Raw genomic sequence first — 23,061 nt, 5'->3', positions numbered from 1 at the left:
TTACACACAAGCCTCCTATTCTTTATGACTGACAAGTGGTAGGGCTGGGCGATATGGAGAAAATCAGATATATTTTTGACCAAATGCATCAATATTGATATTGCGACGATATTGTAGGGTTGACAATTGGTGTTTTCACAAAATATTTTTTACAATGACATTTTAGTCAAATAATCATCAATAATGTGGTAAACAGTTTCAAGTGAAATTATAGAAAACTTTTTTTCCCAGCTATATACTATGTTTACATGCATGACCAACAATAGTGTCATGTTAAAACAAATCTGCAATTCTTCAATAATTCCTCAAAATGTTTCACAACAGATTTTCTGAGAAAATTGAGTCAGTATGTGCTTATTATCAACTTAGACTTAATTGTATATCACAATATCTCGATATGATTTCATCGCGATATAATTCCATTGAAAGATGATAAATTATCATATTGAATTATTGCCCAGCCCTAGTTACAGGTAATGCAAGTCTAATACAATGCTTTCAATAATATCATTGACAATTTGTTTGATAGTATCATTTAATTTCAAAACCTAACCCATGGGTCACCATGGGTCACATCCCCTGCAGGTACAACATGACAGACTGGATCGGCTTTCTGAAATGAAGAGCACTGATATTGGGTGCTACATATTACAAAGGTCAGATCAAACTGAGTCCTAAAATTCATGATAGTCAAACTGTGACCATGGACTTACACAGTGAACAACAATATTAAGCTAGTGCCTCATTTTTATTATTCAATAAAAAACATCACGGTATTGATACGCTCCACCCACCCCCATACTCGTCCACCCATCCCTTTCCTTTAACAGCTCAAGAACAAGTTTCACACTGAAAACCAGAGTATGCAGACGACTCTAGGTCTATACAACTACAAACTAAACAAGTCCATTAGAAAACAAATCCAGGCTTTTTACAAAACTGATCAGCCAACTAACTTAAGGAATAAGTTCAACAGATCACATCAAAAGGAATGCTTATATTCTCTTCATGGCGTCATCAATTTCTGAAATCTGGTCCTTCAGTTGGTTCCACTGTTCGGGATTCAGGGAGATACCTACAAGCAATGTAAAACAGGTTCAAAGTGCGTCCTACACCACAGCAGCAAACCAGTAAAAACATCAAATGTAGTACATCTTTCCAGGTCCTGGGGTACTTTTTCAGATAAATATGAACCGCATGTAGATCACTGAAACTGATCATAAAAACATCTCTAGCATATGCAGGGCTTACAGATGCGATTACCTTTTTTCCCCGGCTTCATCTCCCCATCTTGGTTCATCCAGTACTCTCTGATGTCAATCAGGACTTTGCCTTTGAAGTCCCTGACGCTGACATACCTCATCTTTCCAATCTGTAAGAAGCAAACTACTTCACTTTTCTGCACAAAACATTTTTTGGGAGAAGTACATTTTAAGGCCTTTACAATATTATCCAACCAGTACTCAACAACTCTGTTCTCACAAAAACTGAAGGAAAAAATAATTGAAGGTATTGACCTGAAATGTTATTTGCAAATACAATAACCTGACTAAAGATTGTGCTGTTCAAAGATGAAGTTAAATGTAATTATGAAGCGCTTTTCACGAATAAAATCTCAAAGTGCTTAAAAAAAGGTTAACAAAAGAACATAATACACAATTAAAATTACATAATAAAACAAAAAGTGCAGAAAAGTCAGCCAAACATCTAAAAAGGTAGGTCTTTATCTGATTTTTAAAAGAGTCCACAAAAACAGACCGTAAGGGAAGAGGCAGAGCATTTCAAAGCTTAGGTGCTATGGACTGAAAAGATTGATCCCCACGGGTCTTAAGCAGACCAGAACAGATAGTATATTTAACATATTAGACAGTGAGCTGAGGAATATGGGTGAAGTACTTCAGACAGATATCTATGTAGGAGCTTGACTGTGCAATGCTCTGTGCTTGAGAAACGTGAGCAAAAAAGTGAGAAATTTAAACTGAAACCTATATGCAACTTTGACCTAGTGAGTAGCCTTGCGGCAGCCTTCTGGATTAACTGTAAACAATCAAGAGCAGACATACTAAACAAAATGAGAAACTTGTGTAACAGTGAATTACAAACAAACACATAATTTGATCTTCTAGATCAGGGGTCTTCAATGTTTTTTAAGCCAATGACCCCTTAACTGAAAGAGACCCCCTTCTACATATATTATGGAAAAAATGAAGTTGCATATTAAACTTGGCCTACAATAATGTGTAGGGCATCCTAAAGGCTTTATACATACCTTTTTAGTGCATAGAATACTAAACTTTTAAAATAGCCTTATAATTGCTGGCGTGGTTTTTATAAATCATGTTTTAATTTTAAAGCAGCCATATTATGCTCATTTTCAGGTTCATAATTGTATTTTAAGGTTGTACCAGAATAAGTTTACATGGTTTAATTTTCAAAAAACACCATATTTTTGTTGTACTGCGCCGCTCTCTCTCACTGCTGCAGATCCTCTTTTCAGCTGGTCTCTCTTTTATCTACAGAGTGAGACCTCTTTTCTTCTTCTTCTTCTGTACTATCTTTGATTGAACTGCACATGCCCAGTAGCTCAGATGTAGATCATGTCAGCTAGCTAGCTCCATAGACAGTAAAAGAAAGGCTGTTTCTACAACTTCGGTCAGTTACAAGGCAGGATTAGCTGGGAGACTTCTAAATGAGGGCGCACATGGAAGTAGTTCTTTTGTAGATTATGGTGAACTTGTGCGTGTTGTAGCAGTGCTTTGCTATTGAGAACGAGGTAGCATGCTAGCGTTAGCCATAGCGTTAGCATGCTAACGCTACGAGCTAATGGTTGCGGTTAGCCTGCTCGTTTTGGCTTGTGACGTCACAAGCCGTGCCGATTTAGACCAGCTCACCCAGAGACTGAAGGCAGGACACATTCAGAAACCGTATCTCACTCTAAACACCATGGATGGATTTTTTTCAAAGTTTGTATGTGTGTGGAAGCACCAGAGACACAAAATAACACCCCAAATCCCAGAAAAAGTGATTTTTTCATAATATGGGCACTTTAAAACATACATGTTGCAGTGAATCTTTAGGATGAACTGGATCAGTGGATGGCTACCTTAGAGACAACCTCACCTATAGGCCAGTAAGCAGTGGGGATTTATATTTTCTAATTATATGTTGTTTTCATGTTAAGAATTTTTAATTTTTATGAAAGAACGTTTAAAAATTGACAATAATTTGGTGGCCCCCCTGCATTGACTCTGAGGACCCCCTAAGGGTCCCGGACCCCCTGTTGAAGATTCCTGTTCTAGTCTATTTAAGTAATTCAACTTCATTTATTTGAATTTTACATACTCCTATCCATCACCTACATTTAAAATGGATCTATTGAATAAAAAAATAATTGTTAAAAGTACACAATGGCTGCAATTGCAATTCCCCATCCAAACATCTTTAACTACAGTATGCCTGTGATCAAGGGCGTAACTTTGGGTTCAACAATGACCTACATGTCATTTTCTGCATTCTGGTGAATTTTTCTGCAACAATTTTGTGCCTTTTCTGCATCAAGTTATGGTGAAAATGTCTTTATGTAAAGGAAATATAATAGGTTTTGGGATGGGTTGCACTGGCCAGTTTTGATTATTGGGGGGGTTGTAAGCCCCCCACCCATGCCAGTGATACCCACCTGGAACATGTTGTCATCGCCATTGCCGCTGCCCTTGGATGAGCCACCTGGCTTGGAACTCTCGCCACTCTTTGGTTTCTTGGCTGGTTTCTCTGGTGGATTTGACTTCTTTCTCTTTGCCTAAAAAAACAAAACAAAAATATTTCTTCTAAATGCTTGCCCCTCACCCTGTCCTTTCCACAGATCTTAAATGTACATGATTTATAGTGCAGGGCTAACTCGATTAGATAAAGTGGAATAGTACAGCATTACTACAGCGTTGGTATTAGCAGATTGGGAGAAAATGATTTTAATAAGAAAATCAGTTCAAGGAAGCACTTGTGCCTAACTGTGCCAAGGCAAAGACTTTATTTATTGCATTATTTATTTAAACAAATTCCTAAATATACCCATCCCTACTCATAGTTGACTTCTCTATTCAGTGTTAATGTCCACAGGCTTGTATCATTAACCTTTTTTAAAAGAAAAGCAAAGAAACAGTTTCTAAATCAATGTATCCTCGTTTGTACTGGTGATTCAACCTGCAAAGTGTCATGCCATCTAGGCTTGAAGTGTCCAAACTGTAGCGGCCCAACAATGTCTATCTCAAAATAGGATCTGCTTTCAGAGCTTCATTTTGATGGGGCCAATACATATTCAAAGTACATGGATAAAGTAAACACATCAGAAATTAGTATTAAGCACAAACCTTGGTCTCTACTTCACTGTCAGAGTCACTTCCAGATGTGGAGGACAGCACTTCCTTTGATTTGGGCATTTTGCTGAGACAGGGATCAAATATCAGACCTCTATTTCAGAACAAAGCATTACAGTGACATATGCATGACAGGTTTATTATCCTAAAAGGGTAATGACATTATTCTCTCTGTGTAGTTTAAACAGAATATATGGCAAAAAGCTAGTGTGCGCAATGACAATTTATCCATATGCACTATATATGGAAGGGAGGAATGATTACAGTGACCAATAACTCTACATTGGGCATGTTAGCATTGTAATAAGATAGAAAATAAAAAAAAAAAAAAAATGTAATTTGAACAGAGCAGGTAATAACATATGTGCCATGCTGTTTGACATTAACATTTGTGTCTGTACTGGCATATTACAGGAGCTGCTTCTGTCTTAACAGACAAAGATATTCTGTAGGACAAACATTGGACTGTCATCAAAGAATGTATTACTTATTATATTAGTTGCATTTATTTCATTATTATATTTATAAATACATTATTAACTAATTGAGACAGAAAGCTGGCAGTTAAAGTAAAGGACAGGTGTCTGCACAGTGAAAATGAGAAGTCACTAGCCTAAATAGTTCACTATAGGCCCCCACGATAAATCATTATAAAACTGCGATCTCGATTCACCCCTGTTCGCGATTTAATTTTTAAATGACTGATTTTTTTTTTTTTTTTTCCTCCAATTAATTTATTGAAAGCATTTGACTGACATGTTTTAATGATGTAAAGACATGTTCAATGAGTTCAGATAGAGCCTGTATCAGGGCCATATTTAGTTCTATGTGTTATATGTCACTATGTTTGGTAGCCTACTGTACTAAATGGCCAGTATGTCCTTTATTTTTTGTATTCTTTGAAGCCTCTATGTTTACAGGCTTGTGGTGATGATCAATGTGCTATAAGTGCCAAAGAAAATCTGTTTGGTACTGCCAATTTATTTCGTTTTGTCAGGGTTCATGTGTGCAATAAACATTACACTTCGTGAGATAAAAAATCGTGGCAGAGAATCGTGATTATCAATTCTAAGATAAAAAAAAATCGTGATTCATATTTTTCCCTGAATCGTGCAGGCCTAGTTCACTACACTTAAAATGCACTATAACTACAGTCAGACAGAAAAGTCCACTGTAAGATGACATTACCAAAACAGTTTAGTGTGCTTGCCCAAATGTAACGGACTTAATTGTCGGGACAGAAGAAAAAAAAACTGCACCTTAGCTTTCAAAAAATCATTTTTCACTCGTCATAAAGAAGTGAGAAACTGTGAGCCGAGCTGAATCTAAGGGTTAAAATATATTTTCATCCAGATGGTTAGAGAAGTCGTTGAGGATTCTACAGTGTTGCTAAACGACCTAGCTATGTAGAGGTATATGCCAGTAGTTCCGTTATCTATGGGGTAAAGAAGCTGCGCAGGTTACTTAGCTTTAGGATATCCATTGGCAATGTGTTCAGACGTTTCTCTACGTCTGACAAAAGACAGTTTCAACTTGCAATGACATGTCATCTAATGTTACCTCACCCAAGGGCTTGAAGACTTTGTCATACACGGTGATGCGCACATTGAGGCCGCGTTTGAACGATCGGTTGCACTGTCAAGACTGTGCTTGTATGGCTACAGGCATGAGCATTAGCTAGCAAGCTAACGTAAGATGCTATTTGGATTGTTTAGCCTCGGCGGCTAACGTTGGCAGAGCGTGCCATTAACTTTCATTAGCCGCCAGTGCACTGTAACAGGTAAAATGCAGTAAACCCCAGACTTGCTCTTCTATTAAACCAAATCTCTTCGCAAAGACACGTTTTAGCATGTTATTGTCAAACTGTTAATGCTTACATGATTTGATGTAGTTTGGCGGATCTCTTGACGGGAAACAGAAAGCTGACTGATTTTCCGGTGCGAGGAAGTAGTAGGCTACTGGCTGCCTGCCTAAAATTCAAACGTCTTCACAAAGTAACGTACGTAACGTACCGGTGTTGTCTCGATGGCCGTTCCCCCGTCGATATGTGTTCACCTCCCCCCCTACCAAACCTACTCAAATCTGAAACCTCTTCGTTTACACAAATAAAAATGATTTAGTTATAACTCATACCTGAAAATTGGAAAATGGAGTAACCACGTTATTTGAATGACAAATGGACACACACTTTCCTCAGATCAGTAGTATGTAATGACTGGAGGGAGGGTTTAATATGTAACGTTAATACCATTTCATAAATAAATATGCGCACATCCTGAAATAAACAAATTAAGCAATAAATATGTAAATTAGTCAATATAGTTGAATAAATAAATAGGCCTTAACAGGTTTTTTTATAGGACTTTTTTTCAGGGACTTTTATTTCAAAAGTCCAAAGCAAGAATTCCCATTCCCCCTAAAGAAAGATGATTGCATTTTAAAACAATTAACCTAACATGTATCCATGTAATAAATTCATTCACCAAAAGTTTAACGTTGAATATAATATTTGCACATTTTTTTAAGGCTAATATTGAATAATTTTAACATATTTTTTCCGGTTTTAAGGTAAAAGAATGCAATCTTTCCATCTACCACATCCCGCTTAAAGCAGGATTACATGGTAAAAAGTCCTCGGGCATTCAAACCGCAAAACGGTACAAAGGTGGGTGCATGTTGTTTCAGGTACCAGTGAGACCTAAAACAACTGAGGAGTCACTTGGTCTTAACTTGACCTTCACTTGAAAGATCCAAATTTGATAGTATTGACAGCGAGTGAAATGGCTTTGAGTTACATGATGGATGCACACCTTGAATTCGGGCTGTGTTGTTGGGTGCAACGGTAATAGAATCTGATCCAAGACCTTATGGTAGAGTAACAGATGAATGCATTTAAAGAGTACTATTACTTATTACTTACTGAAACGAAAGAATCGTTACACAAAAGTATGACCAAACACAGAAGGGCTAACTCTTCAGGTAAAGACTCAGCAGTTTGCTTACATCTGAAGATAAAGGACACACTTTTGAAGACCACAAGGTACACGTTTCAGACAGAGAGGATGGCTGGTTTGAGAGGGGTGTCAAGGAAGCCCTATACACCCATATAGAGAAACCGTCACTTAACAGGGGAGGAGGCCATCGACACCACTTATCCTCTACTTGAAATGCTTTCAATTCATCTCTTCACAGAAAATTGTTAAACGCTCACATTTGGTCACATTTAAGAATGCCAACGATGGTCAATCAGACTTGGCTTTCGGTGTTTCCAATAACCATAATGACAGTCGTTACAACAGCTGGGAGCACTAATGAACAAAGCGGTATCGATCATCTTGACAACCACAAAGATGTCAAATAGCCATAATAGTTTTCCCTACCATTCAGTAAAAAATGCAGGGGTTCCTCGGATGAGAGACAAAACGTCTTCGGAGCACATTTTACCAAGTTCAGTTGCCCTTGAATTGCACCCTTGCCTATAGATAACTATGACCTGGATGACTATAGCGATACATATTTGATGTACAATATCATAATATTAATCAAAATTTCTAGTAAAACATCTTTTCATTCAGTCAGGATAGCCGAGTGGTCGAAGGTGCTGTGTTAAAGTAGCAGTCTCCTCTGGAGGCGTGGGTTCAAATCCCACTTCTGACAGCTAGTGTTTTTCTCTGGAACTGTTGCCTGTAACATGATGTTGGGAAAGAAAATGTATTGATTCTTGGTATATTAGAAGACATGCATATATGCAAAATACATAATTACTAGCACAGTAGCACCCTTTGAAAGCCTCTACATTGTCAACCCATATAAAAGTACCATGTGTTTGTATACAGTACTCCTATCCTATCTATCTATTCATTGTTTGTAGCAAGTCCTTCAAAAGATATTCTTGAGTTGCCTTTTCCCACATTCTCTGCAAATGCGCAGCCTACTAAATTACTTGAGATAGCCAGAACAGGTTGCTTTTTCATTGTACCTTTTTTGTCAATTGGTATTGTATTGGTATTATTTATTATTATTGTTGTCTGGAGTTTGCACCTTCAAGGTTGAACGCACTTAATTATAAGTCGCTTTGGATAAAAGCGTCAGCTAAATGACATGTAATGTAATTTAATGTAATGTATGCCTTCTATATCATACATGGTGAAATTATGTAAGAAACTTTCTGCCAAACCCACCTAGCAACTCCCAGTTGGGTTCCATGGTGTAATGGTTAGCACTCTGGACTTTGAATCCAGCGATCTGAGTTCAAGTCTCGGTGGAACCAGATTTTAAGGTAAAAGAATGCAATCTTTCCACCTACCACATTCACGGGCTAAGAGGTCCTTGGACATTTAGACGGCAAACAGTACAATGGTGGCACATGTTGTTTCAGGTACCAGTGAGACCTAAAACAACTGAGGAGTCCATTGGTGGTACAGTATAATGGTGCACTCATTGACCAGGAATGTGATATTCAAAGGATTTTTGAAAATGTAAATATCAGAAAAATGTTGATCAGTGTTTTCCAAAGCCCCAGATGACATACTCAAATATCTTGTTTTGTCCACAACTCAGACATTCAGCTTACTGTTATAGAGGATTAAAGAAACTAGAAAATATTAACATTTAAGAAGCTGGAAATAAGAGAATTCTAACTTTTTTTTACATAAAAAATTACTCAAACTAATTACTCGATTACCAAAATAGTTTGTGATTAATTTAACATTAATTTGACAACAAATAGATTCATCGTTGCAGCTCTACATTACTGCTAAGAAACATGACCATAAAACATGTTGTCTTTGGAGAGTTTTAATAAATAATCTCGACATCCAATGGTATTGGTTTTCACATACAATGAAGACATTAGAGGTGAAAATTAGACAACTATCTCCCTATAGAATAATAAAATGTCCATCTTTATTAAAACAGGTTGTGGCCCTGCATGCCAGCAGCATTCAATACACGGAGACTTCCCAAACAGGTTACAGAGCTGAGCCTGTCTATCTCGCAGGTCCTCTTGCAATATTCTCGTCGGTTTCAGCCGCCTCCTTGAGTGCCTGCATCACCAGAGCGTTCCTCTTCCTCGTCTCTTCCATTCTCTTTGGGTTCGATTCAGGCAGATTCTGATGGGCAGTAAAGCAAAAGGCAGATAAGTGTCATTATTTACTACATTTCACCAAATAAAAGAAAATGTTGACCTCATTTTTTTGTATTTGATAAATACAATGGTCTAGCAAGCAAATTATAGAATTTTCGTCATGAACGTGTCATAAACATTATAAACAAGTCAAACATTTATGACATAACGTTTCTTTTATTAAGTGTCATTCAGATTTTGTCATGACAGGTTATGGTTATGGTTATGGTTAGGGTTAGGGTTAGAGTTAGGGGCAGGGTTCATGTGTGACATGCAGTGTTGGGAGTAACGCGCTACAAAGTAACGCGCTACTGTAATTCCACTACTTTTAGCGGTAACGAGCATGTAACTAAATCTTTTTTTTAATCAAGTAACGCAATTACAATTACTGAAATTGAAATGAGTTTGTTACTCGCGTTACTCTCTTTTGTGAAAAATGAACGCCTGCAGACAAGAAGAGAGATAGGCCTACTTTAGCTGCTTCTGATCTAACGTCGCAGGACCTTATGGTGGCGCAATGATACACCAATTGAAAAGGTTGTTACATAGCGAATACAACCCAGACAGGGTGATCAGGACTTGAATCAGCCTTTGGGAATATTTATGTTGACGTTTATGTCCATATTCATCTTGTTTCCTTTTTGTACAGCCGCTGCAGACCTGTAACGTTAAACATGTTGCAATGTAAGCTAACTAATTAGCGTTGTTGTCCGTTTCCCCACTTTTTGCCACAGCTGATAAATTATTCGGACTTCTTTCAGCGGACTGATAGCTAGATACTGCGGATAGAATGAGCTTTCTCTCCTGGAAGTATGGACATTACTTTTCGCTCATTGAAATTAAAGACAAAAATGTAGTGGTGTGTTGTCAATTATGTGCAGGTGTAAAGAACCTATCCACATCTAAGAGTAGCAATTCAAATCTTATGAAGCACCTGTTGAAGCAACACACTTCGACAAAGCTAGTAGTAAAGACCCCCGCCCTACAGATGCTGAAGGCACCACTCCATGTAAACAACCAAAGCTAGTAGTAAAGACCCCCGCCCTACGGATGCTGAAGGCACCACTCCATGTAAACAACCAAAGCTAGTAGTAAAGACCCCCGCCCTACGGATGCTGAAGGCACCACTCCATGTAAACAACCAAAGCTAGTAGTAAAGACCCCCGCCCTACGGATGCTGAAGGCACCACTCCATGTAAACAACCACAGCTAGATTTTACACGGACTGCAGTGCAGCCGATAAGCCAGGCAGAGCTGAATACATTGATTGCTGGGTATGTTGTCGATGACATGCATCCTCTGTCAACTGTTGATTACAATAAATAGGTCTAAAAATTATGTTTATTGTGCTTGACTGTTCAGTACTGTTCATATTTACATTTAAAAAGCAGACATAAAAGTAACTTAAAAGTGACTTTCCATAGTAACTAATTACTTTTGATATACAGTAATTGGTAAAGTAATTCAATTACTTTTAAAATAAGTAACTAGTAACTGTAACTAATTACTAAGTTTCAGTAACTTGCCCAACACTGGTGACATGACACTGTCATGTGTTCATGACAGTGTCATGTCACTCTTATGTAGATACCTTCAAGTAAAGTGGTACCGAATTTTCTTTCCTGGCACCCTTATACATAGCTGTAACCAAACGATAGTTGCCATGGTAATCAACGTCCTAATCAGTATTTGAATGCTTTATTCTTGGTTTTTTGTTGATGCTTTTTTAGGATTTCACATACAAGGACTGTGTTATAGAGTATACTGTTTATTTATATAGTATTTTGTTGCATAACAATAATAATAGTAAGAAAAGTCAAACTAAGAGTACTGCAAATAACAAGAATCATACAACAACAATGCAATCTTAAATTGATGAATAAAGTGTATTTGCTCTGTGGCATGTTATCTCGTCAACAATTAATGACACAATACACTACATATACTTACACTATACTTGATCACTTTGACAGATCCATGCTATATTTAAGGTGATGCCTCTTCTCGACGGAAAATGTTTCCCCCTCCATTTAAGATCTATGCTCCACCCTTGGTGCTCGTCATCACTTCTTGCCAGATTGTGCACCAGCTGTATGAAAAGTAGGGCACCAAGCTACTTCATTACCCACTTACTCACTTAGTGACAGACTTCCGCAGTTAAAGCAGTGCCTGTAATGGGCCAGTACTTACCACTACTGAGTACTGGCACTTTTGATTTTTCCCCCATATGAATACCCTTACTTCTTATTGTTATTAACGGTATTAGTATTAGGTTGATATTTATCCTAAAATAGGCTATATGTCATTATTTATTGGGAACAAACTAACAATTCTATGCAAACGCAGACATTCAGCACCCCCATATAACCCAAATGGTATGATTTTTTGTTTCATAACCACATTTTTAGACACAACCATTCGAATCAGGCTCCTTAGATCGAATCTTCGAATAGTCGACTATTTGCGGTTCATCCCTGCAAGATATAAGTATGAATATGCTGCTGCATTAGGGTAGCCTACTGGCACCTTTTTCGGTCCAATTCAGGCACTGGTTTATATTGGTCCCCTCTTTGAAGTGTAAGGGAGGCTTTGTGGCAAGGAGGCTCTCATTATTAACTGCAATTCATATTATATAGGCTAATATTAATAATATCTTAATATTTAACTACTGCCTTGTCAGCCCACCTAGTTTGCTTTATTTCCTTTCAGAAATACAAAGTCTCTAAGTCCCTTGACGTTACTACTGTCTCCATATTCAGAATTACCTAAGATCCTTCTTCACTTTATGTAAGCTATGTATTTTACTAACTATTTCCCTTTTCCCTCAGTCCTTTCTAACCCTTTACTACTGATTTTATATACTGGGACTAGACTAACATACAGTACTACTTAGCTTGGTTTAGTTTTTTAAATAGTTTGTCTGTACACTGACTGCTATTCAGCTAAATCACCTTGATGAGCTCTCTCCGTTGCTCTTCTCCTGGAGATATGATAGACCACATCCCATAGCCGAGCCCCACTACCGCGACCATCCCGCTGGCGCTCAGGAAGGTGCGCATGCCGCTCATCCTGGAGGAGGGTAAAGGAAACACAGTATCTGCCTGATATCTGTGTCTGATTCACTGCCGAAAAAATCACTTACAGCATCACAGTCTGCTTAGTTTGGTTTGGTAACGTCGGACATAACAGCAGTAGTGCACGCTGGGATATATGTCTTCTTTCATTTAAAGCGGCTCACAACAACACACCTATGCAACACAAAACGAACTAACGTTAAATGTGTATACCGCCACCTGCTGTACCGGAGTGTGTAGAATCACTGCACTAAAGTATGAATAGCTGAGGAATATGGACACATTACAGTGAAAGGGACTAGCTACCAATGGTGGAGTACTCAGCTTCTTTAGTGAAGTAAAGCAGCAAGGCCACAGTGTAAAATGCTCGGACCCAATATTCCCACTATTCATGTCCTGCTTTTAAAATATCCAGAATTCATCAGCAAAATGTAAGTATAATGCCCTTACAAAAAGTCCTGCAGGGATCCTGCATGCAGTCAATTCAGGCTTTGGAACCTTTGAACTTACTTTCTGTTTTTATATTGTAGGCTACAGCTTGCTGTATTGAGCTCATATCTCTCATACAGAGGACCAGCTTCACTAATCGATTCAGTCATTTCTTACCTTTCCTGGACTCTTCTGAACAAAGTCAATCAACACTGTTCTGCTCATCTACCTCATGTATATTTCAATCTTACAATTACAATATTGTTATTAATATATTACCATTGCACTGTACTGCCTTGCACTATATTTATATTTAAATCTTAAATCTCAGACTATACTTACATTGCACTATTCCTTTCCTCTCTTCAATTGTTATTGTATATTTTTTCTATATAATAATTCTATTGTATTGTTATACTGCATACTTAACTGTATTTTTTTTTATATTTCTTACTGTCCTTTCTGTTTTTATTCTTTATATGTTAAGTACTTTGAGAGCAAAGATTACCGGAGTCAAATTCCTTGTTTGTTTAGGCAAACCTGGCCAATAAAGCTGCTTCTGATTCTGATTCTGAAGATAACTGTGTGCTCTAACTAATATTCTAGCCAACATGTCAGATTTACCCTTATTATTATTTTACTCATTATGTCAATCTATATTGTTAACTTACAGCACTATGTTCTGTCATACTTCAATAACAATATACTAATAGAATATTGCATCAGTAATTACTGCTAGTTTTTAAGGTAGAACAAACATGACAGTGAATCGCCGCCACCCACTGGGCATTTAGCTACTGTGGTGTGTGGGTGTGTAGTCTTTTCCTAACGCAGCAGACCAGAGAATCAACCAATGAACAAGGAGCATTTCGGAGGTTTTCCGCTTTCCCCGAAGTTCTTGACAGATCCGACTTCAGATTGAAAGAATTCAAGATGGCTGCTACAGGTAAGCGTTTAACTTGTGTCCAAACTGTACAAAACACTTTGACGGAAGGAGTTTTTGTTGTTTACCTGACAAACAGATGTATCGTGCCGTTTTACGCACGTCAATTGAATAACGTTAAGTCACTGTTGTATATTTTGGGAAGACACCAGAAGTAATATAGCTAGCCAATAAGCTGACGCGGTGGTAAAACCCCCCAACGTTAGCTGGCTAGGAGTAACGTTAGCGTAAAAGACACACAGAAAAGTAACGTTGAGCTAAATTAGCCTCTGAGTTAGCCAGATAATCGCCTCCTACTGCACTTAACACGTTAGCCAGCTAGCTCGCACAGTTTCAAGTCAAGCTGAGAGGAATTTACCAACCCTTTGATAACTTTGCATCGCTAGCATTTAACGTATATTGCAAAAATGGCACTTTTTACCCACTTCCTACTAACCCACCTTCACAAGTAGTCGGCTAGGTGGCTTAAATCGTTTAACTAGCTAGTGCACCGAGAGAAACATTGGCCTCCCAAAACATCGCAGGCAAATCCCATGCTAAGCTAAATGGCTAACTTTAGCTAGCATTAGCGTGCGAGAAGTTAGCAAGTTTGCAATTTTGACTGTCAGCGCTTCCTTTAATTTTTAATCTAAAGTTTGGCCTGTCACATGCGTGGTAATGTCATTTAGGGGAAGTTACTATTTGTTCTGTAAACATCGTTGTTGTTTGTGTGTGCTGCTAAGTTACATAGGCGTAGCGTTGACGTAAAGACCGGGTAACGTTAACTTTCTCTCTTGTATCACCAGACATAATTCGAAAATGGTTTTATTTACATCTACCAACGTTTTGAAGTCACTATCTTAAAGTGTCCGGTAGACTCGCGTTAGTGTCTCCTGTTGAGCTGTCAGCATTTTGAGTAGTGTTTGTCATCACCTTCTTACAGAGAGAAGAGATGCATTATCTCCTCACCCCCTCCCTCTACCCCATACTCATCTAATGTAATTTTGCTTTAGTCACAAGAAACAAAAATCGGCCAGTAATCGTCTGAGTGCTCTAATTTTTCATCATAACTTGTTTTTATGTGTATTTTTGCATTTGCATATTATTTATATTAATACAGTGGTAATATTAATGAGGATAACCACTGTAATTGTTTGTCCTGATTCATGCCCTTTTTATATGGATAACATTAGATTTGTACAGTATTGCTTGTTTGCATGTGCATGTTTAGCTGTATGTCTTTTTGTGATGTTTTTGCAGTCATTGTACAGTTTTAAGGGGTTTTGAAATAGGCCTTGTAAAGTATGTTTGAAGTTGAATACTTAGCCAAGGCATCTACACCCTCAGCCCATGGTATCGTTATGATATCTAGAACAATCAGACCTCAATCAGATCCACTTTATTTACACAGGAGGTATATTGTGTCCAAACTGAAATATATCCATGTTGTTGCAGGCTCTGAGTAAAGGGCTAACTCTTGTGGATCCCACTGTGCATGAAGCTCTCCTGAGGTTGTGGTGTCTAAGTGCTCTGTGCCCCAGCTCCTCTTGCCTCTCATCATGTCCTCCACCTCCTCCTACTCCTCCTCGGGGGACACTAGTCCGGAGGATGTACCCCGAGGTGGGGGCACTATCCGAGTCTACCTCCCCAACAAACAGAGGACAGTGGTGAGATGATTGGCTTTATTCCGCTCATTAATAATGATGCAGCAGAAAACACATTTTTACATAAATATGAGTCCGCTGTAACTAAATTACAAGTGATATCTGACTGTTACCATCTTTGAAAAAATAATGATGCAAGCACTGTTGGTTTGTAAGTGTAATAACTCACACAAAATGTGACATCTTTCAGAGCATGTTAATGAGTGCTAGTTGACAGTTGGTGTCAGGTTTTGCAGATGGTGCCTGCCACCAATGTTTGACTCATTCCTATCAGACATAGATGTCTTGTTCATATTCTAAAAAAAATAGTTGTTAAATTGTCCTGTCATGTGCTATATTGTGACGTTATTGATAATGATTGTGCATTGTAGTTAAAATTGCGTGGAGTTGTGTGTTATCCATATCTCTCTACTGTAAAGCAGTAGCCATGTGTCCGAGCTCAGCAAGGCCTGCATGTGTCCACTTTTTATGCTTTAAGGAAAAATAGAATTCATTGTTTTGCAACATTTGCTGTAATATTGCAGGCAACCCATTGTTGAAAAAATAGATTGTCTGCAACATTTGGCTGAGCTCTTCTATTTTTCCTGCTTGTTTTTTTTGTATATACAATGAACAGACATACAGCACTTTGTACCATATCTGTTTTGTATTACTATGTTAGAAGTGCACATCTAATTGTCACATCTTGTGCGGTAATATCACCATGGAACCAGCAGCTGTGGTTGACTGACATCCCACAGTGTTGTCTAAGAGAGCTTTGTTGTGGTCAGAACAAGAATGTAGCAGTATTGTTTGGGGGAAAAGTGATCTCAACACTGGATTGAAGTTCTAGTCTGCTGGAAGTTCTGTCACAACATGGATAATCTGTATGTCAACATTAACTCAATGTGCAGCGGTCATTTCTGCTTATTAATACTTCCACTATTACCTGTGTATTCCTGTCCAATGAATGTCATTTCAAAGTCACATTTGTTCACCACAGTTTCCTGTTCTCAGGTGAATGTTCGCCAAGGGCAGACTGTGTACGAGAGTCTGGATAAAGCGCTCAAAGTGAGAGGCCTGAGCCAAGACTGCTGTGCTGTATTTCGCCTTCTAGAAGGGTAAGATTGCAGTATTGTCCGCTGAATGTCCTCCCACACCATATAGGGATAATGGGTTGCATTCCTCAACGCCAACATAAAAAATCAAGAGGCAATGGAAAACAATAGGCATAAGTCTCAGATCTACAGTGTACAGTGTAGATCTGGTTTGTTGATATATTTGTGAAATATTAAGACTGAATGCAGACAATGAGCAAACTCATTTTTGTGTTTTTTTTTTTTTTCCTTTTTTAATTAAAACAATTTATTATGTTTTTAAATGATAGTGTTAACCCGTCAAAATTCGTATTGTTGGTTATTGGTTAATCAGTTAATTAATAACATCCCTCCCTTTTATGCTATAAATTTTAAGGAACCAGTGAAATGAAAAAATAATTTTCTTAGTTTTAATCCTGTGTCCTTCTGTCAATTGTTCATCTATCCCTTGTTGTATGGCAAATATGTCTCAAAATCAGTTATTTTTCCATCAAAATCCCTGTCTTTTCTCCTTCTGTAAAACAGTTTCAATTGTTTATTGCATCCTGCACTCAGAGGTGTTTACAAAAGTTCATCCTATCAAATGTTCAGTTCTATAAGTACGAGAACTGCAAGGAGAAGAGGCGGTGCCTGGAGATGGGCGTTTATAAAAGTTTAGTTTATAAAAATACAGTGCAATTAGGATACAGAAATGTCATACACCAGACGTAGGCTATATAAAGCAGACCTGCCGATGCACATTCAACCTGCGTTGTTAAGTGACTTCAGTCTGCGGTGTAGTTCATACATAGCCTGGCTCTGCCCTCCTACGTACTTCCGCTCAATTTTCATTTTCCTTCAGTACTCTGTCTGGGTTTGCGGTATAGTCTTGGGTTTTCTCCGGCCACAGATTTGGCTGTCCAATCAGCGAACAAGGGAGTGGCTGAGAACGATGACGTTGAGGTTGTGCGCTAGATTGAGTGATGGTGGCGGAGAAAGATACGAGCAAAGCCATTTGGTCAGTTGTGGCAACACTGCCAAATATCCAGAAGTTAAAGCCGAGGAAGAACAATCTTTGCTGAGTTGTGTTGGTGGCCATGATGTTGTGGTCCTCCTCCCTACGGGGTTCGGGAAAAGTTTGATTTTCCAGCTCGCTCCGTTAGTGGTGAAGGAGTTGGCTAAGGCTAACGCTAGTGGTGCTAAGCCGACGTCACGATCAAACGTTAGCGATTGGTTATGGCAGATAACCACGACTCTGGGCAGATCCAATAGTTTTAAACTTCAACAGAGTACCCGCCTTCAAGGAAGTTAACACTTGTCAACGGAGAGAGGCCAGACTCTGAAATGGACAAATGAAATGGACCAGAGTCTGGTAGGACCAGGCTAGTTCATACACGTCATAAACCAGAGAATTGTACAGTTATTTGGCTTCATGATCAGAGAAAGTTTTTATCACGTCTACACTTGAGTCCATACTCCGCCACTTAACTTAAAAGGGAAATTCTTGGATCTAATTGTCATAGTTTTGACCATCAGTCATATCAATAATAACATTGTATTCACCAGGTAAATGTGGTAACATTTATCTACCAATCAGATCAACAAATGCCAGCAGTCAGATAATCAGACACTATCCCCAGGTTGATCATACTTATATGAAGCGCAAACATAGGCGAACAGTAGAAGTGTCACCCCAACTGTCCAACACAGTTTACAGATCGGATTCCTAATTCAACTTTGACCTACTTTTCTTAACGTAGTTGTGTGCACACTGTTTTCTTGTGCAATGAGGGATTATTCACAAATTTTCAGTTGCACTCAAATTCAGTTTTACCTACAAGTAAAGTGGTTTAGATCATCTGAACAAACTGTTTGCATTTTTACAACTTGTCTGATATTCTGACTGCTCGTGTTTCTCAAATCACTACATCATGTGTTTAAACTACATTTCACAATAGAATAAATAATCATATTGTTTCCTCACATCACAAAGAATCTGAAGTTAAACACCATTTCATCGTGAGAAACACTAAAATGGTGTAAATAGTGGGGCTAGATATTCTTTGTTGTGTAGGTATTCGATTTTCAATTTTGGGAGAGTCCTGTACAGTAAACGGGGAAACATCACTGCCTCTCTCTCTGCCACAAGAAAGTTTTAAAACAATATACAACAAAATAATTGTGAAATATAAAGTCTACTTGTGCAACATTAAAATTACAACAGGACGTCACACAAATAAGCCATTTAAGTGACAATCACCGCCGCACAACCCTGCGCCGATAACTTTTGGTGGTCTGAACGTGCTGATCACACCCCCACACCCCCAAGGCTGTCAGCAAAACTGATAATATATAAACACTTTTTTTTTCATTAGTTATTCACTTTTTTATGTATTTTCCTCTCCAGTCGTAAGAGACTGACGGATTGGGACACAGACATCACTCCGCTGGTTGGAGAGGAGCTTTTAGTCGAGGTCCTGGATGATATTCCCCTCACCATGCACAACTTTGTAAGTAGCTGGCAAACACCATTACATGTTTATGGCTTCTCTGAAATACCATTTTATAGTTACAGAATCCAATCTATTGGGAACTGGCTTGATTGGCATTCCACCTGATATTTCTGTTTGTTAAACATTGCTGGTGTAAAAGTGAATGTTGTGATCTCTTTATCTGTGCAGGTACGGAAAACCTTCTTCAAGCTGGCTTACTGTGATTTTTGCCACAAGTTTCTTTTTAATGGCTTCAGATGTCAGACATGCGGCTACAAATTTCACCAGCACTGCAGTAGCAAAGTCCCTACTGTGTGTGTGGACATGGATACAGTGAGCAAACGGTAAGTTGAAGAAGTGTTATCATGCAGTGATTCTGTTCATTTTATTAGTTGCTGTACTTGTATATGGGCCCCATGTGCTTTTATGATGCCAACATAAGAGAGTTATTTTCCAGTTTGCCACTGCCACTACCGGGCTTTCAGTTTTTCTTGACATTTATCTGATGAAAATGAATTAACTGATTAAAAAGATGGAGAAAAAAACGCAACTCAAAGTCCACATACAAGCTTTTTCAGGAGCTTTACACCACATTGCACTTCCCCAGCGGAAAGTTTAGGACCAGACAAAGAATAAAGACAATACAACTATGCACTCTGCAAAGATAAAACATTGTTGGTGCTGTCTGTGCTCCAATAATAAGAGTTTGGATGATAAACCAAGAGAAACGTGCGGCCATTATCCAATGACAAGGATCCACAGATGAACATAATGGCGTAAAAAAAAAAAAAAGTGTGTTGAATGTATTTTGTCATATTTTTGGTGAAAGAAATAAACACCAACCACTGAATTGCTAAGTTGGTGTGCTCATCAGATCTTATTTTTTTCTGTTTTGGTTATTTGGTTTTATTTTAAAGGCAGAAAAGGTAAAGAAAGCATAGTTCACAAATAACAGATAAGATGAGATAAAAGTTTATTTATTCTGAGGACAATAAGGTTAACTGTATGGATCCTAAAAATATAAACAGGTTGCCGGTAGGGATTAATCTTGGTGGGTTGCATATAGATATGTAATAACCAAAGCCTCTCCAACTTTAAGTCCTTAAATGAGTGTTCCTTTGTCTGACACCTTGTTTGATTATGTCTCTTTGGTATTGTCCTATCCCTTCTATGTTTTGTCCAGGTGTGATCCTAATCCCTGCACAGATGAGTACCCAAGGATACTTTTGCCAGAAAATTCCCCATCACAGAGCAATCTAGCCTTAACCCCAGAGCCTGCTGGGTAAGCTCCTATACTTCACAAATTATATTTAAAGGACAGTATAGTCTTAATAGTCTTTCACACTTCCGCACGGTAACTCGCCGCCTCCAGTCATTTCAGTGAGGGGAAGGCGGCAGAGGGGAAGCGGTTTTGATCCAACAGTATGGGTATGAAGCGGTTGCCGTCAACATGAACGCGCACCGATTCTGCTCTGCCACCCAGAGTTTACCTTGCAGAACTTCTGACTTTAACCGCTGGGCGGCAAGAACCACTTTTAAAAACGCTCCTGCAGTTAGGTGGTTGTCAAGGTGGATGTCAAGGTGGATGTCAAGGCGGTTGCCGCACGGCGGTGTGAAACCATCTTTAGTCTGTGAAACTGATATGTAAATATAAATGGTGACTATTTCAATTGATCACTCAGGATGGACCTCCTGTCCCCGACCTCTGCCTTCCGTTTCCCCATGCCGGGTGGAGATGGCCAGTCTCTACAGAGACATCGCTCCACCTCCACTCCCAATGTCCATATGGTCAGCACAGTGGGCCCTGCTGGTACCAGCATTATAGAGGTCGGTGTTGGCCCATGTTTTAATTGGTTGTTATTGCTACGAGGATCTGATTGTATCTACTGTATGTACCTGTTCAATGTATAACAAATGAATAGGCAAACAGTGTTAACGTATAGTGCATCAGAAACATCCATGACCAGCTTTTTACTGCTGATTAGCCTTTTTGATACACTTTTCAATAAATCACCACAAAGTCGTACACCTAGTTATACGGCTTGAAAATTTCGGTACTTATAAAGTAGGAAAACCACTGACCCCTTTTACTTACCTGTGTATTAAATTATCAATTGTGAATTTATAATGTTGGGTCTCTCCTCCTTTTTTAATTGTCCTTGTTTGTCCTTTTTAGGAAGCACTAAAGTTCAGCAACCCAATGGGTACGTGATTTGTTTCTTTTTTTTTTTTCCTTCTCGTTTCAGAATTTGTATTCATTTTTAATTTTACACGTAGAATAATTCTCCTTTTTAAAGTACTCTCTTGTCCTGCCTTCTCATTCCTGTAGGTCCTGAGCCCTCACCAAAGCCCTCCACCAGCCCGCCCACTACTCTGGGCTCTCCCGGGAGGAGACCACCCAAGTCTCCCTCAGAGCACAAGGAGCGCAAGCCCTCCTCGTCCGATGACAAAAAGAAAGTGGTACGTAGTCTATGACCTCATTCTCAGGTCACTGGTTATCTTCAGACAGGTGCATAAAGAGTTAGTAGTGACTGCAAAACCCTTGAAGGTCTGTTCACAAATTGGTGAGGATGGCGCAGTGGATATGACACATGCCTTTAGTGTGGGAGATCTGGGTTTGACTCCCACTGTGATACATCAACCAATGTGTCCCTGAGCAAGACACTTAACCCCTAGTAGCTCCAGAGACGTGCAGCCTCTGACATATATAGCAATTGTAAGTCGCTTTGGATAGAAGCGTCAGCTAAATCAATGTGTAAACAAATTGGTTGTGAAAAAATCTCAAGTGAAGGGATTTATTCAGAGTGTAAGTTAGCAGTTCAAAACACTCAATCTATGTGATATTTCAGCACCGAGGGGGCTACAGAGACTCAAGTTACTACTGGGAGGTCCACTCTCGAGAAGTCACCATTCAGAAGAGAATAGGTGCTGGCTCCTTTGGAACAGTCTTCAAGGGCAAATGGCACGGAGACGTGGCAATCAAGATCCTTAAAGTCACTGAGCCAACGCCTGAACAGTTGCAGGCCTTCAAAAATGAAATGCAGGTCTTACGGTAAGAAGTGGTTTCTGCATTTTACATAAGTCTTTCTTATTTGAGAAAGGGCACTGATAACTTCAGCATTTTGTTTTCTAACAGGGAAAATGTATCCACACTATTCATCCATAAGCCTTCACTGACGAAACCTTTTATCAGTAAAAATCTGTTTAAACAAGACTAGGTCGAAACCTAGTTTATGGCTGGACTGTGTAAGGTCAACAGTGTTGTTAGTTACTGAAAAAAAGTAATTAGTTCAGATATTGTAAAGAGTATTAGAATATTGTACTCAAGTAAGTACTTACTAGCAAAAATGTACTGAAAGGTGCTGTACTCAAGATACTCAACACAATGCAGTCTGGTACGTTTAATCAGATGTAAACATTGAATTATGTAGATCGGCACCATTGTCACCGATACCCAATCCAGCTGTTTGAGTCAGTATTGTCCTGATATCGGTATCAGATTGGCGCATCCCTATTGGTAATGTGCCTATAGCTTTAATGTCAGTGGGCTACTGTTATACGCCAGGATCATGCATTCGGTCTGTCCATCTGTCTACTGGACCCATAAACCTTAATGTTTTTTGTGCACATTTATGACTGTATGCTCAAGGACTCTTGTGGTTGTGGTGGTCATTTAAAACATTCAATGTCTGCCAGCTGCTGAAATGCCTTTTGTCAGTTAACTCCTCACTTTATGGTGGCGATACACTGGGCATGACGTCTTGGTCAACATGACAGGGCAATGTGCTTGCCAACAGCAATCAAGGTACCAACACTGAATGCCTTTGTAAATGTTGCAGTCAATTAAATAGTTTTTTTCAAAAATTTTGAATCATTACAACCACAAGAGCCTAGAGATTAACTGCAGACAGACAGATACCCACACGCAGA

General features: G+C 38.8%; 3 protein-coding genes and 2 non-coding genes across 6 annotated transcripts in view; 3 read left to right on the top strand and 2 right to left on the bottom strand.

The window, feature by feature from the left end:
* Nucleotides 1–517: 517 nt before the first annotated feature.
* On the bottom strand, nucleotides 518–6,488 carry sub1b (SUB1 regulator of transcription b). 2 transcript variants are annotated; one of them, XM_031300494.2, is made up of 5 exons: nucleotides 6,248–6,488; nucleotides 4,365–4,437; nucleotides 3,677–3,796; nucleotides 1,264–1,372; nucleotides 518–1,075 (listed from the first exon to the last, which is right to left on the bottom strand). In XM_031300494.2, the coding sequence occupies exons 2-5, from the start codon at nucleotides 4,431–4,433 to the stop codon at nucleotides 996–998; spliced, it is 378 nt and encodes a 125-aa protein (XP_031156354.1). In that variant the 5' UTR covers nucleotides 4,434–4,437; nucleotides 6,248–6,488; the 3' UTR covers nucleotides 518–995. The 2 variants fall into 2 exon arrangements, with proteins under 2 accessions (XP_031156354.1, XP_031156353.1); XM_031300493.2 differs by lacking the exon at nucleotides 6,248–6,488 and adding an exon at nucleotides 5,931–6,180.
* A 1,456-nt stretch (nucleotides 6,489–7,944) lies between these two features.
* trnaf-aaa lies at nucleotides 7,945–8,027 on the top strand. Its single transcript has one exon. It is a non-coding gene; the product is annotated as a tRNA-Phe (tRNA).
* Nucleotides 8,028–8,568: 541 nt separating this feature from the next.
* Nucleotides 8,569–8,640, top strand: trnaq-uug. The gene has a single exon. It is a non-coding gene; the product is annotated as a tRNA-Gln (tRNA).
* A 511-nt stretch (nucleotides 8,641–9,151) lies between these two features.
* LOC116050442 (ubiquinol-cytochrome-c reductase complex assembly factor 3) lies at nucleotides 9,152–12,761 on the bottom strand. The gene is made up of 2 exons (XM_031300495.2): nucleotides 12,447–12,761; nucleotides 9,152–9,481 (listed from the first exon to the last, which is right to left on the bottom strand). Exons 1-2 carry the CDS (start codon nucleotides 12,561–12,563, stop codon nucleotides 9,359–9,361), a joined length of 240 nt encoding a protein of 79 aa, XP_031156355.1. The 5' UTR covers nucleotides 12,564–12,761; the 3' UTR covers nucleotides 9,152–9,358.
* A 986-nt stretch (nucleotides 12,762–13,747) lies between these two features.
* araf (A-Raf proto-oncogene, serine/threonine kinase) overlaps nucleotides 13,748–23,061 on the top strand; it is a 21,900-nt gene continuing 12,586 nt past the window's right edge. The window contains exons 1-10 of the mRNA XM_031300499.2: nucleotides 13,748–13,944; nucleotides 15,376–15,587; nucleotides 16,581–16,684; nucleotides 19,047–19,149; nucleotides 19,321–19,475; nucleotides 20,315–20,413; nucleotides 20,814–20,958; nucleotides 21,308–21,335; nucleotides 21,461–21,591; nucleotides 21,981–22,183. Of these exons, the coding sequence (XP_031156359.1) occupies nucleotides 15,480–15,587; nucleotides 16,581–16,684; nucleotides 19,047–19,149; nucleotides 19,321–19,475; nucleotides 20,315–20,413; nucleotides 20,814–20,958; nucleotides 21,308–21,335; nucleotides 21,461–21,591; nucleotides 21,981–22,183 (1,076 nt within the window). The 5' untranslated portion in view covers nucleotides 13,748–13,944; nucleotides 15,376–15,479. The remainder of the gene's footprint in view (nucleotides 13,945–15,375; nucleotides 15,588–16,580; nucleotides 16,685–19,046; nucleotides 19,150–19,320; nucleotides 19,476–20,314; nucleotides 20,414–20,813; nucleotides 20,959–21,307; nucleotides 21,336–21,460; nucleotides 21,592–21,980; nucleotides 22,184–23,061) is intronic.

This window comes from Sander lucioperca, chromosome 2, assembly GCF_008315115.2.
Source record: "Sander lucioperca isolate FBNREF2018 chromosome 2, SLUC_FBN_1.2, whole genome shotgun sequence".
In the NCBI taxonomy this organism is placed as follows: Eukaryota; Metazoa; Chordata; class Actinopteri; order Perciformes; family Percidae; genus Sander; species Sander lucioperca.
This window is presented reverse-complemented; position numbering and strand designations above follow the sequence as displayed.

Coding starts and splice junctions, on each gene's coding strand:
- sub1b (XM_031300493.2), bottom strand. CDS start 5,977: ATGTGCGCATCACCGTGTATGACAAAGTCTTCAAGCCCTTGGGTGAG. Junction 4,438..5,930: donor TCTTCAAGCCCTTGGGTGAG/GTAACATTAGAT, acceptor TCCCTGTCTCAG/CAAAATGCCCAAATCAAAGG. Junction 1,373..3,676: donor GCGATGACAACATGTTCCAG/GTGGGTATCACT, acceptor TGCTTCTTACAG/ATTGGAAAGATGAGGTATGT.
- LOC116050442 (XM_031300495.2), bottom strand. CDS start 12,563: ATGAGCGGCATGCGCACCTTCCTGAGCGCCAGCGGGATGGTCGCGGTA. Junction 9,482..12,446: donor AACGGAGAGAGCTCATCAAG/GTGATTTAGCTG, acceptor ACTGCCCATCAG/AATCTGCCTGAATCGAACCC.